The sequence below is a fragment of the Oncorhynchus nerka genome, linkage group LG13 (genome assembly GCF_034236695.1).
Source record: "Oncorhynchus nerka isolate Pitt River linkage group LG13, Oner_Uvic_2.0, whole genome shotgun sequence".
NCBI lineage: Eukaryota > Metazoa > Chordata > Actinopteri > Salmoniformes > Salmonidae > Oncorhynchus > Oncorhynchus nerka.
The window spans coordinates 51,740,125-51,755,498 of record NC_088408.1 but is presented as its reverse complement, the minus strand read 5'-3'; the positions used below and the strand labels follow the sequence as shown (position 1 = coordinate 51,755,498).

Genomic DNA, 15,374 nt, shown 5'->3' with positions numbered 1-15,374 from the left:
TTCAATCAGTGTAGAATAAGGGGAGGTGACTGGTTAAAGAAGGAAGCCTTGAGACATGTATGTGTGCTATTCAGAGGGTGAATGGGCTTTTGAACAGGGTATGGTAAAAGATACCAGGATCACCGGTTTGAGTGTGTCAAGAACTGCATTGCTTCTGGATTTTATACGCTCAACAGTTTCCCGTGTATCAAAAATGTTCAACCACCCAAAGGACATCCAGGAAACTTAACATAACTGTGGGAAACATTGGATCCATGTTCCCTGTGGACCGCTTGACACCTTGTAGAGTCCATACCCTGACGAATTGAGGCTGTTCTGAGGGGGAAATGCGTTGCAACTCAATATTAGGAAGGTGTTCCTAATGTTTTATACACTCGGTGTATAGTACACACCTCATTGGAATGTTTCTGTTAACATTAAATACGTAAGCTCACTTGCCTGTTCTTTGTCCTTTCAGCTGGCCTACTGTGTTGTCCAGTTCCTGGAGAAGGACCCCACCCTCACTGAGCCGGTACTCTAACTAACTAACATTCCTTACAATCTACTATGGAGACACTAGGTTCCCATAAGAAAAAGTAATATATGGCTATATATGTATGTATGTATGTATGTATGTATGTATGTATGTGTGTGTGTGTGTGTGTGTGTACACTATCGTTCAAAAGTTTGGGATCACTTAGAAATGTCCTTGTTTTTGAAAGAAAATAACACTTTTTTTGTCCATTAAAATAACATGAAATTGATCAGAAATACAGTGCAGACATTGTTAATGTTGTAAATTACTATTTTAGCTGGAAACGGATGATTTTTAATGGAATATCTACGTAGGCGTACAGAGGCCCATTATTAGCAACCATCACCCCTGTGTTCCAATGACACGTTGTGTTAGCTAATCCAAGTTTATAATTTTAAAAGGCTAATTGATCGTTAGAAAACCCTTTATGTTAACACAGCTGAAACTGTTGTTTTGATTAAAGAAGCAATAAAACTGTTGAATATCTAGAGCATCAGCAATTGTGGGTTTGATTACATGCTCAAAATGGCCAGAAACAAATACCTTTCTTTCTTCTGAAACTCGTCAGTATATTCTTGTTCTGAGAAATTAAGGCTATTCCATGCGAGAAATTGCCAAGAAACTGAAGATCTCGTACAATGCTGTGTACTACTCCCTTCACAGAACAGCGCATGTGGGAGGCCCCGGTGCACAACTGAGCAAGAGGACAAGTACATTAGTGGCTAGTTTGAGAAACAGACGCCTCACAAGTCCTCAACTGGCAGCTTCATTAAATAGTACCCACAGAACACCAGTCTCAACGCCAACAGTGAAGATGCTGGCCTTTCAAACAGTCCATTTATATTTTCCAATGGGGCTATACATTTGGGTGAGTTTTTCTCTCTCACCTGAGTAGCCTCGTTTCACTGCCAAAAATCTAATTAAACCATCTAGTGTTAAGCGAAATAACAGCACAATGTCAAATGCAGGTAGCCAAGTAAAATAATTAGCATCCAATCACGTTAACCGTTACTCTTTCGTGGGAATTCCATTAACTGTCCATATGTAGCCAAACGGAGCTGCTGCTAATGTTGGTATCTGTACTGATGGCTCAAAAGCCATGACAGCGAGACATAGTGGAGTGGTAACGCGCATGCAAGCAGTTGCTCCTGACGCCACTTGGGTACACTGCAGCATCCACCGAGAGGCTCTTGCTGCCAAGGGAATGCCTGACAGCTTGAAAGATGTTTTGGACACTACAGTGAAAATGCTTAACTTTGTTAAAACAAGACCACTGAACTCTCGTGTATTTTCTGCACTGTGCAATGATATGTGCAGTGACCATGTAATCCTTTTACAACATACAGAAGTGCGCTGGTTATCAAGAGGCAAAGTATTGACACGTTTTTTTTAATTGAAAGATAAGCTTAAAGTTCTATTTACTGACTCTAATTGTCGCTTGTCTGACCGCTTGCATGATGACGAGTTTCTCACATGACTGGTCTATCTGGGTGATGTTTTTTCTTGCCTGAATTGAATTGAATCTAGGATTACAGGGACTCTCCGCAACTAAACTCAGCAAAAAAAGAAACGTCCTCTCACTGTCAACTGTGTTTATTTTCAGCAAACTTAACATGTAAGTATTTGTATGAACATAAGATTCAACAACTGAGACATAAACTGAACAAGTTCCACAGACATGTGACTAACAGAAATTGAATAATGTGTCCCTGAACAAAGGGGGGTCAAAATCAAAAGTAACAGTCAGTATCTGGTGTAGCCACCAGCTGCATTAAGTACTGCAGTGCATCTCCTCCTCGTGGACTGCACCAGATTTGCCCGTTCTTGCTGTGAGATGTTACCCCACTCTTCCATCAAGGCACCTGCAAGTTCCCGGACATTTCTGGGGGGAATGGCCCTAGCCCTCACCCTCTAATCTAACAGGTCCCAGATGTGCTCAATGGGATTGAGATCCGGGCTCTTCGCTGGCCATGGCAGAACACTGACAGAATGAGCAGTATTACTGGTGGCATTGTCATGCTGGAGGGTCATGTCAGGATGAGCCTGGACGAAGGGTACCACATGAGAGAGGATGATGTCTTCCCTGTAACGCACAGCGTTGAAATTGCCTGTAATGACAACAAGCTCAGTCCGATGATTCTGTGACACACCACCCCAGACCATGACGGACCCTCCACCTCCAAATTGATCCCACTCCAGAGTACAGGCCTCGGTGTAACGCTCATTCCTTCGACGATAAATGCGAATCCGACCATGACCCCTGGTGAGACAAAACCGCGACTCGTCAGTGAAGAGCCCTTTTTGCCAGTCCTGTCTGGTCCTGCGGCGGTGGGTTTGTGCCCATAGGCAACGTTGTTGCCGGTGATGTCTGGTCAGGACCTGTCTTAAAACAGGCTTACAAGTCCTCAGTCAGCCTCTCTCAGCATATTGCAGACGGTCTGAGCACTGATGGAGGGATTGTGCGTTCCTGGTGTAACTAGGGCAGTTGTTGCCATCCTGTACCTGTCCCGCAGGTGTGATGTTCGGATGTACCGATCCTGTGCAGGTGTTGTTACACGTGGTCTGCCACTACGAGGATGATCAATCCTGTCTCCCTGTAGCGATGTCTTAGGCGTCTCATAGTACGGACATTGCAATTTATTGCCCTGGCCACATCTGCAGTCCTCATGCCTCCTTGCAGCATGCCTAAGACACGTTCACGCAGATGAGCAGGGACCCTGGGCATCTTTCTTTTGGTGTCTGTAGACAGGCCTCTTTAGACAGGCCTCTTTAGTGTCCTATGTTTTCATAACTGTGACCTTAATTGCCTACCGTCTGTAAGCTGTTTTTATGGTTCATTGAACAAGCATGGGAAGCAGTGTTTAACTTCTTGGATATAGGGGGTGCTCTTTTAATTTATGGTTTAAAAAAACGTTCCCATTTTAAACAAGATATTTTGTCACGAAAAGATGCTTGACTATGCATATAATTGACAGCTTTGGAAAGAAAACACTCTGACGTTTCCAAAACTGCAAAGATATTGTCTGTGAGTGCCACAGAACTAATGCTACAGGCGAAACCAAGATGAAATTTCATACAGGAAGTGCCCCAGATTTTGAATGCGCTGTGTTCCAATGTCTCCTTATATGGCTGTGTATGGGTCACGAATGAGCTTAGACTTTCTGTCGTTTCCCCAAGGTGTCGACAGCATTGTAACGTATTTGTAGGCAAATCATTGGAAGATTGACCTTAAGAGACTACATCTACCAGGTGGCCGCTTGGTGTCCTCCGTTGCAATTATTGCGTAATCTCCAGCTGCGTGTATTTTTCGTTTGCTTCGAGGAGAAACACAGCTGCCACGAATGATTTATCATCGAATAGATATGTGAAAAACACCTTGAGGATTGATTCTAAACAACGTTTGCCATGTGTCGATATTATGGAGTTAATTTGGAAGAAAGTTCGGCGTTGTAGAGACTGCATTTTCGGATTTTTTTCTTAGCCAAACGTGGATGAACAAAACGGAGCGATTTCTCCTACACAAATAATATTTTTGGAAAAAATGAACATTTGCTATCTAACTGAGAGTCTCCTCATTGAAAACATCCGAAGTTCTTCAAAGGTAAATTATTTTATTTGAATGCTTTTCTTGTTTTTGTGAAAATGTTGCCTGCTGAATGCTAGGCTTAATGCTATGCTAGCTATCAATACTCTAGCTATGGTTGAAAAGCATATTTTGAAAATCTGAGATGACAGTGTTGTTAACAAAAGGCTAAGCTTGTGAGTGAATATATTTATTTCATTTCATTTGCGATTTTCATGAATAGTTAACGTTGCGTTATGGTAATGAGCTTGAGGCTATAATTACGCTCCCGGATACGGGATTGCTCGACGCTAGAGGTTAACCTGTTGAGTGTAAGGGGGCAGTATTTGGATGTTTGGATGAAAAACGTACCCAAATAAAACTGCCTATTTCTCAGGCCCAGAGGCTACAATATGCATATAATTGGCAGATTAGGATAGAAAAAGTTTAAAGTTTCCCAAACTGTCAAAATATTGTCTGTGAGTATAACAGAACTGATATTACAGGCGAAAACCTGAGGAAAATCCAACCCGGACGTGCTGTTTTTCCTGAAATACTCTCTGTTTCATAGCCTGCCTTCGCTCCATTTAAAGGGATATCAACCAGATTCCTTTTCCTATGGCTTCCCCATGGTGTGAACAGTCTTTAGACATAGTTTCAGGCTTATATTTAGAAAAATGAGCGAGAAAGATCACATTGCGTCATTGGATGGCTGGGTGCCAGCAGCGTTTTGCATGCGCAACAGCTTGGAGCAGACATTTTCTCTCTCCTATTGAAGAAGCTACAGTCCCGGTTTAAATATTATCGATTATGTAATTGTAAAAACAACCTGAGGATTGATTATAAAATATTTTTGACATGTTTCTACGAACTTTACGGATACTATTTGGACTTTTCGTCTGCCCGGTCTTGCCTGCTCGAGCCTGTGGATTTCTGAACAAAACGCGCCAAACAAATGGAGGAACAAAAGGAACATTTATTGTGTAACTGGGAGTCTCGTGAGTGCAAATCATCAAAGGTAAGCGATTCATTTTATTGCTTTTCTGACTTTCGTGACCAATCTACTTGGCTGCTAGCTGTTTGTAATATTTTGTCTACTGAGAGAGATGTCCTTACATAAACGCTTGGTATGCTTTCGACGAAAAGCTTTTTTGAAATCCGACACGCCAGGTGATTAACAACAAGCTAAACTGTGTTTTGCTATATTGCACTAATGATTTCATGAAAATTAAATATTTTTTGTAATATAATTTGAATTTGGTGCTCTACAATTCAGCGGATGTTGACGAAAATGATCCCGGTGCATGGGTGCATCAAGAAATTAAACCCTTTACAATGAAGATCTGTGAAGTTATTTTGATTATTGCGAATTATCTTTGAAAGACAGGGTCCTGAAAAAGGGACGTTTCTTTTTTTGCGAGTTTATATTCAATGTGCATGACAAAATTGAGGCTATGATTAAGAAGTTGGAGCTCTTCTCTGTCTGCAATAACAAGGACAACACACGGGTCTTTCCATCATTGTATGATTATTTTTTGTGCAAGAACTCAAGTTTACGGACAATGTGAAATGTGATATAGCGAAGCACCTGAGTGAGTTGGGTGTGCGGTTACGTTATCCCATTCATACTATGCCTCCAGTACACTTACCGATATCTGAACAAGAGAGCCTCATCGAAATTGCAACAAGCGGTTCTGTGAAAATGTAATTTAATCAGAAGCCACTGCCAGATTTCTGGATTGGGATGCGCTCAGAGCGCTGTTAAGACACCGATGCCCTTTGCAACCACTTACCTATATGAGTGGATTCTTGGCCCTCACGAACATGAAAACTAAATACAGGCACAGACTGTGTGTGGAAAATGATTTAAGACCGACTCTCTCTCCAATACAACCCAATATTTCAGAGTTATGTGCGTCCTTTCAAGCACACCCTTCTTGTTAACCTGTGGTGAGTTATTCACAATTTTCTATTAACAAATAATGTTTTATATGTAAGATGGTTAAATAAAGAGCAAAATTATTGATTATTATTGTATTATTATTTGTGCCCTGGTCCTATAAGAGCTCTTTGTCACTTCTCACAAGCCGGGTTGTGACAAAAACTCACACTCCGGAGGTGGCTCCAGCAACCTGTTCGGTGGCTACAAGGAAGAAGCAGCTGTGTCGAGACAGCCCCACAAGATGGCCTCCAACCATTTCGCCCCACCAGAGCCCCAGGGTGTCATCAGGCAAACCAACCCCCCAGGACCTGAGCCCTAGGACCATGCCTCAGGACTACCTGGGCTGGTGACTCCTTGCTGTTCCCAGTCCACCTGGTTGTGCTGCTGCTCCAGTTTCAACTGTTCTGCCTGCAGCTATGAAGCCCTGACCTATTCACTAGATGTGCTACCTTGTCCCGGACCTGCTGTTTTCGACTCTCTACCGCACCTGCTGTCTCTAACTCTGAATGATCGGCTACGAAAAGCCAACTGACATTTACTCCTGAGGTGCTGGCCTGTTTCATCCTCTACAACCACTGTGATTATTAATATTTGACCCTGCTAGTCATCAATGAATGTTTGAACATCTTGGCCATGTACTGTTGTAATCTCCACCCGGCACAGCCAGAAGAGGACTGGCCACCCCTCAGAGCCTGGTTCCTCTCTAGGTTTCTTCCTAGGTTCCTGCCTTTTTAGGGAGTTTTTCCTAGCCACTGTGCTTCTACATCTGCATTACTTGCTATTTGGGGTTTAGGCTGGGTTTCTGTATAGCACTTTGTGACATCGGCTGATGTAAAATGGGCTTTATAAATACATTTGATTGATTGATGATTGATAATAAATCTATCCTATAGTGTGTGTGTGGCAGGCTTACAATGATGGCAAAAAACAACATTTGAGAATGCGCTGACCCTGGCGCTAGAGGGGTTACGGTACGCAGCTGGAGGTTGAATGTTTGAAGGGGTACGGGACTATAAAAAGTTTGGGAACCACTGGTCTACGCCATCTCGATCTAATCTCAAAATGAGATGGCAAGTATCATCTACAGTAGATACAAGAAACAAAGTAGTCATAAGGTTGCACGGAATGCAATTAGAAAATAATGAATCCCTACCTGTGAGTGTTGCTTTTAAATCTATTGTTTTTAAATACATGCCATGTAAAAAATAAATAAATAAAAAACTTTTCTGGAATACATGTCAAAGCAATAAATGCATTGAAAAAAATAAAAATAAATCTGAGTAAATTTTTCATGATGATAATGCATATCCATATTATTCTTTTTTTCTATGGGGGTGTGAGATTTATGTTAGACTATATCATCATATATTTTAAAATGTATGTCACGTTTATAAACTACGTGGCAGTAGAATGGCCCGTACTGAAAAACTCAGGGACTTTCAACTTGGCACCGTCATAGGATGCCACCTTTCCAACAAGTCAGTTTGTCAAATGTCTGCCCTGCTAGAGCTGCCCCGGTCAACTGTAAGTGTTATTGTGGAGTGGAAACGTCTAGGAGCAACAACGGCTCAGCCGTGAAGTGGTAGGGGACACAAGTTCACAGAACGGGACCGTCAAGTGCTGAAGCATGTAGCGAGTAAAACTCCTTTGTCCTCGGTTGCAACACTCACTACCGAGTTCCAAACTGCCTCTGGAAGCGACGTCTGCACAAGAACTGTTCGTCGAGAGTGTCATGGAGTGAGTTTCCATGGCTGAGCAGCCGTACAGTAGCCTAAGATCACCATGCGCTAGCCAAGCGTCAGCTGGAATAGTGTAAATCTCGAATCCATTGTACTCTGGAGCAGTGGAAACACGTTCTCTGAAGTGATGAATCATGCTTCACCATCTGACAGTCTGAGAACAAATCTGGGTTTGGTGGATGCAAGGAGATAGCTACCTGCCCCAATGCATAGTGCGAACTGTAAAGTTTGGTGGAAGAGGAATAATGCTCTGGGGCTGTTTTTCATGGTTTGGGCTAGGCCACTTAGTTCCAGTGAAGTGAAATATTAACGCTACAGCAATACAAAAAACAAAAAAAATAGACGATTCTGTGCTTCCAACTTTGTGGCAACAGTTTGGGGAAGGCCCTTTCCTGTTTCAGCATGACAATGCCCCGTGCACAAAGCAAGATGCATACAGAAATGATTTGATCTGTGTGGAAGAACTTGACTGGTCTGCACAGAGTTCTGACCTCAACCCCATCGAACACCTTTAAGATGAATTGCAACACCGACTGCGAGCCAGGCCTAATCGCCCAACATCAGTACCCGGCCTCACCAATGCAATTTTGGCTGAATGGATTTAAGTCCCCGCAGCAAATTTCCAACATCTAGTGGAAAGCCTTCCCAGAATAATTGGGGGCTGTTATAGCAGCAAATGGTGGACCAACTCTATATTAATGACCATGATTTTGGAATTATATGTTCGATGTGCAGGTGTCCACATACTGGAGTGTATATGGGTTTTAAATATATGGTCAATGCCATATATTACTTTTCCATATTGGGTTGTGGATGTCAGTTTTCCTGTAAAGCTGTAGGAATGTGTCTGTTTCCTATAGGGAACAAACAGTGCTAGCTTCCTCAAACTGTTTTTTTTTTTTTTCAAAATCACGAATTACTCATATTGTACTAAGGTAAATAGCATGTCAAATACTGCAGCGCTATCGTCCTATGCACATTACAGTTGTTGTTTTTTGACTAAAGACAGACAGAAAAAATGAAAGGCTCTTCCTTGGAACTAAATGTCATCTGTTCAATCCTCAGGTGATTCGGGGACTGTTGAAGTTTTGGCCCAAAACTTGTAGCCAGAAGGAGGTATGTCTGTCTGGCTGTTTCGGTCTGTTTCTCTGTTATGACTGCCAGATTACACCGCACACTGGAGTAGATACTTGTAAAAAAAAGTGTACCGGCATCTCTTGAACATCTGTGTCTTGTTGTTTCCCACCTGCCCTAGGTGATGTACCTAGGGGAAATCGAGGAGATCCTGGATGTCATTGAGCCCACCCAGTTCAAGAAGATCCAAGAGCCCCTGTTCAAGCAGATCTCCAGATGTGTGGCCAACCCCCACTTCCAGGTACAGTCTTGACTTCCAACTTTTAGCTCCTAGTGGAAAGGAAATTGGCAAAGGGCCTCAATAAAAAAAAGTATCTCCAGCAAACCCTTGTCATTTTAAAAGGCTATTTGATCATTAGAAAACCCTTTTGCAAGTATGTTAGCACAGCTGAAAACTGTTTTGCTGATTAAAGAAGCAATAAAACTGGCCTTTAGACTAGTTGAGTATCTGGAGCATCAGCATTTGTGGGTTTGATTACAGGCACAAAATGTCCAGAAACAATGCACTTTCTTCTGAAACTCGTCAGTATATTGTTCTGAGAAATTAATGCTATTCCATGCGAGAAATTGCCAAGAAACTGAAGATCTCAAACAGCGCTGTGTACTAAGTCCCTTCACAGAACAGTGCAAACTGGCTTTAACCAGAATAGAAAGAGGAGTGGGAGGCCCCGGAGCACAACTGAGCAAGAGGACAAGTACATCAGAGTGTCTTGTTTGAGAAACAGATGCCTTACAAGTCCTCAACTGGCAGCTTCATTACATAGTACCTGCAAAACACCAGTCTCAACGTCAACAGTGAAGAGGCGACTTCGGTTTGCTGGCCTTCTAGGCAGAGTTCCTCTGTCCAGTGTCTGTGTACTTTTGCCCATCTTAATCTTTTCTTTTTATTGGCCAGTCTGGGATATGGCTTTTTCTTTGCAACTCTGCCTAGAAGGTCAGCAAACCGGAGTTGACTTTGAGACTGGTGTTTTGCGGGTACTGTTTAATGAAGCTGATCTATTTTATTTTATTTTAATGGATAATGTTTTTCAATGTTGCTTTTCTTTCAATAACAAGGACATTTCTAAGTGACCCCACACTTTTGAACCTACAGTGCATTCGGAAAGTATTCAGACCCCTTGACTTTTTCCACATTTTGTTACGATACAGCCTTGTTCTAAAATGGATTAAATTAGATTTTTTCCTCATCAATCTACGCTAGGGATGCACGATATATCGGTGAACATATCGGAATCGGACGATATTAGCTAAAAATGCCAACATCGGTATCGGCCGATGTCTAGTTTAGGCCGATGTGCAAAACCAACCTGACGTGCATACCTATGTAATGTAGGTATATGACGCCACGTAAAAGTTTTGCGCTACACGTGCAACACAGCATTCCTAACCTTGCCCGCAATGTCGAGCAGTCATTTGAAAGACTAAGAAAATTTTCAGCGAGACAACTCAAAAGGTAAAATCCATTAAAGCCAAGATAATGGATTTCATTGCACTTGACAATCAACCGTTCTCTGTCATGGGTGATGTTGGCTTTCGCCAACTGGTTGAGCACCGGTACACACTACCAAGTGCGCTATTTTTCAGATGTTGCCCTACCGGAGTTTCACAGTAAAGGCGTCACTGCTATTAGCTTCACGTCATACATACTATGGAACACCGTTTGGGTCTTTGTGTTTCAAAGAATATACAGTAGCACTGTCAAAGCTGTACAAAAAAAGTCTGCAAACACCGGCCACGAACGATGTTTACAATACCGCGTTGGTAATAAAGCATCATTTGTTTGACCACAACTTCTGGGGTAGCTAGCTTTAGCTTGGTACCCAGCTAGCACCAATACAACCAGCCTGATAACAATGACCAGTAGAAACTGCAGTCATTTTCATTATTCTTAGCAATGATTTAAGGAATCCTTGTGAGTAAGTATTAGCTAGGTTGCCACTTGTTGTTTGCCTATTGAAATTGAACTTCAGTTCATGAAAATAAATAGCTAGCCAGCTACTTAACCCTGTTTCCCAAAGCTAACGTTATAAGCAGCCAGCTAGCTTAATCTGGCTAGTGAGGCTCGACCAGACTGGTCGTGTGTTGTGAAGCTAGCCACAATAAAGATTAGGCACAATAGTGGAAATTGCAGTTTGCCTTCAAAATTAAAGTATGACATTGACAGTGATGCAAAATAATCAAAATAGTAGAATTATGCCATACTTTTATATAGAAGGCTAACTGCAAATTCCACTATCCACTAGCTTCACATAGATGGGTCCGACCACCATTAATCAAATAAGAACTGTCTTATAAATTAGGGTGGTTTTAGATGATGACATCTAGATTATGTCGTTTTGCTATGTTTTTGGGGAAGAACATCCATGAGCTAGTTTGCTTTTTTGTTATGACCAGCACTATAGGTGCGCGAGACAACTTTACCAGCATGATAGCATACGTATCGATGAATCGTTGTGACATATGAAATATGAGTGATGGTGTAATCAATGTGTAATAGCTACGTAAAAAATGTATGAACGTGTTAAATTATTATGTGACGTGCAGTCAATTTCAGGTCCTGATTGGTCAACAAGCTTATTTGACAGTTCAAATAGTGTTATTTGACACGCAAAGACCCAAACGCCATTCCTTAGCAAAGACCCAAACGGCATTCCATAGAAATCCTGGTTGAGAATGAAACTACTGAACAAATGAGCAACTAAACAGAAGAGCAAGTAAGTGAAAGAAATAGGTTTTGATTATGTTTTACTGGTAATGGGAACATACGTAAATGCCAACAAAATAACTTTTTGGTGTGTGTGTAACCTTTATTTAACTAGGCAAGTCAGTTAAGGACAAATTCTTATTTACAATGACAGCCTACCCCGGCCAAACCCGGACGACGCTGGGCCAATTGTGCACCGCCCTATGGGACTCCCAATCACGGCCGGATATGATACAGCCTGGATTCGAACCAAGGACTGTAGTGACTCCTCTTGCACTGAGATGCAGTGCCTTAGACCGCTGCGTCCATGTGTGTGTGTTAACTATTTAACTGTACTAGAATGCTTAAACGGCCGCAATTTGTTTTATATATCGGGTGTGTTGGCAAGGAAAATATTGGATAACTGTATCGGCCAAAAATGTCATATCGGTGCCTCACTAATCTACACACACTATCCCATAATGACAATTTTTTTTCTGATTTATAAAAAAACATGTTAAATGATCACATTTACATAAATATTCAAACCCTTTACTCAGTACTTTATGGGGTATTGTGTGTAGATTGATGAGGAAAATGTTTTATTTAATACATTTTAGAGTAATGCTGTAACGTACAAAATGTGGAAAAAGTCAAGGGGTCTGAATACTTTCCGAATGCATGTATTATATTCCGGAAGCCAATTTCCTGCAATTCTATTCATTTTACCATAGATTTTTGTACTGTGTGTTTAAATACTGTATTCTCGACATAGCTCATTCTAATATTTCGACTACATTGCATTTACTGTTTATACATGCCACGTATTTATTTATATACTAGATTCTTGACATACAGTAGCTCACTAATATATATATATACGTAGTATTTTTAGTGTTTATCTATCTGTTATTTTACCAGGTAAGTTGACTGAGAACACGTTCTCATTTACAGTAACGACCTGGGGAATAGTTACAGGGGAGAGGAATGAATGAGCCAATTGTAAACTGGGTATATTGAGGGCCAGATTGGGAATTTAGCCAGGACACCGGGGTTAACACCCCTACTCGTACGATAAGTGCCATGGGATCTTTAATGACCTCAGAGAGTCAGGACACCCGTTTAACGTCCCATCCGAAAGACGGCACCCTACACAGGGCAGTGTCAATAGGCATTAGGATATTTTTTAGGAAGGAAAGAGTGACTCCTACTGGCCCTCCAACACCACTTCCAGCAGCATCTGGTCTCCCATCCAGGGACTGACCAGGACCAACCCTGCTTAGCTTCAGAAGCAAACCAGCAGTGGTATGCAGGGTGGTATGCTGCTGGTGTAAATTAATCCGGTGTACACTCAGTGGCCAGTTTCGAAATGCCATTCTGCATACCGCTGTTGTACTGTGCCGTTATTTTCCTGTTTGTGGCCCGCCTGTTAGCTTGTACGATTCTTGCCAATCTCCTTCGACCTCTCATCAACGAGCTGTTTTCGCCCACATGATGTTTTTAGTTTGTCGCACCATTCTCTGTAAACCCTAGACACTGTCGTGCGGGAAAAACCAGGAGGTCGGCCGTTTCTGAGATAATGGAACCGGCACGCCTGGCACCAATGATCATTCTTTTGCCCATTCTAACAATAAAATGGAACAGTAAGTCATTGCCTCGATACCGGTCTGCCTGCTTTATATAGCAAGCCACGGCCACGTGACTCACGGCCTGTAGGAGCGAACCATTTTCAGTGAACGGGGTGGCATACCTAATAAACTGGCCACTGATTGTATATACGTATAGATTGCATTTGGATTAGTGTTAATTGGATTCGTTCCAACATTTCTTGTGTATTTATTTATTTTGTTGTCTACTTGTTTGACATGTTACTGCATTGTTAGGAGCTGGTAACAAAAGCATTTCACTGCACCCGCTGCCAAACAATACCTCATAATGACAAGGCAAAAATAGGTTTTTAGAAACTTTTTATAATTTATTAAAAACACATTTACAAGTATTCAGACCCTTTACTCAGTACTTCGTTGAAGCACCTTTGGCAGCAGATACAGCCTCATGTCTTCTTGGGTATGATGCTACAAGCTTGGTACACCTGTATTTGGGGAGTTTTAACCATTCTTCTCTGCAGATCCTCCCAAGCTCTGTCAGGTTGGATGGGGAGCGTTGCTGCAAAGCTATTTTGAGGTCTCTCCAGAGATGTTCGATTGGTTTCTAGTCCGTGCTCTGGCTGGGCCACTCAAGGACATTCAGAGACTTGTCCCAAAGCCACTCCTGCATTGTCTTGGCTGTGTGCTTAGGGTCGTAGTCTTGTTGGAAGGTGAACCTTCCTGTGAGGTCCTGAGCGCTCTGGAGCACGTTTTCAACAAGGATCTATGTACTTTGCCTCAATCCTGACTGGTCTCCCAGTCCCTGCCACTGAAAAACACCCCCACAGCATGATGCTGCCACCACCATGCTTCATCGTAGGGATGTTGCCAGGTTTATTCCAGACGTGACGTTTGGTATTCAGGCCAAGCTGTTCAGTCTTGGTTTCCTCAGACCAGAGAATGTTGTTTCTCATGGTCTGAGAGTCCTTGAGGTGCCTTTTGGCAAACTCCAAGCGCGCTGTCATGTGCTTTTTACTGAGGAGTGTCTTCCATCTGGCCACTCTACCATAAAGGCCTGATTAGTGGAGTGCTGCAGAGATGGTTGTCCTTCTGGAAAATTCTCCCATCTCCACAGAGGAACTATTGAGCTCTGTCAGAGCGACCATCGGGTTCTTGGTCACCTCCCTGACCAAGGCCTTTCTTCCCCGATTGCTCAGTTTGGCTGGGCGGCCAGCTCTAGGAAGAGTCTTGGTGGTGTCAAACATCTTCCATTTAAGAATGATGGAGGCTACTGTGTTCTTGGGGACCTTCAATGCTTCAGAAATGTTTTGGTTCCCTTCCCCAGATCTGTGCCTCGACACAATCCTATCTCAGAGCTCTATGAACAATTCCTTCGACCTCAAGGCTTTGTTTTTGCCCTGACATGCACTGTCAACTGTGGGAACTTATATAGACAGGTAGGTGCCTTTCCAAATCATGCCCAATCAATTGAATATACCACAGGTGGACCCCAATCAAGTTGTAGCAACATCAAGGATGATCAATGGAAACAGGATGCACTTGAGTTTAATTTCGAGTCTCATAGCAAAGGGTCTGAATACTTTAGACATATTTGCATATTCCATTATAGTCGATGGTAAGTGATGACTCAACAAAATGTGACAACCAATTTTCGCTGTAACGAAACAAAATATTTATAAAACGATTTTGGAAATAAACTACCAGCACAGAAAGAGTGAAAGTAAAGCCACATGTAAAAATGGGTGAACTTAATGTGTCATTTGTTAGACTGCCAGCCCAGCTCATTTCCTCTTGATCCCTACAGGTAGCAGAGCGAGCCCTCTACTTCTGGAACAACGAGTATATCCTGAGCCTCATTGAGGAGAACATCGACAAGATTCTTCCTATCATGTTTGGTAGCCTGTACAGAATCTCCAAAGAACACTGGAACCCGTATGTACTCCACTCTCAGGTTCTCAACCCATTGCCCTCAGAGTAAAGCAGTAACAAGTAACAACGCAATGCTTAATACTGAACTCTTAACTAGAGGTTGGGGTTTTAAGTTTTCTGCGATATCTCTATAACTGTATGTATGACAAATGGTATTGCTTTATTGGGGCGTAATACAAGTTTGTGTTTTTCTAGTTATCCAATCCTAGCATTGCTACTGTAGGATGGAGTGAGAGCAAGTGAACATCTCCGGATGTGTTTAAT

At 42.2% G+C, this 15,374-nt stretch overlaps 1 protein-coding gene across 1 annotated transcript in view; it reads left to right on the top strand.

Moving 5' to 3' along the window:
* LOC115139667 (serine/threonine-protein phosphatase 2A 56 kDa regulatory subunit alpha isoform-like) overlaps nt 1-15,374 on the top strand; it is a 132,960-nt gene that overhangs the window by 115,758 nt on the left and 1,828 nt on the right. The window contains exons 8-11 of the mRNA XM_029677295.2: nt 458-511; nt 8,823-8,873; nt 9,013-9,132; nt 14,986-15,113. Coding sequence (XP_029533155.1) covers nt 458-511; nt 8,823-8,873; nt 9,013-9,132; nt 14,986-15,113 — 353 coding nt within the window. The remainder of the gene's footprint in view (nt 1-457; nt 512-8,822; nt 8,874-9,012; nt 9,133-14,985; nt 15,114-15,374) is intronic.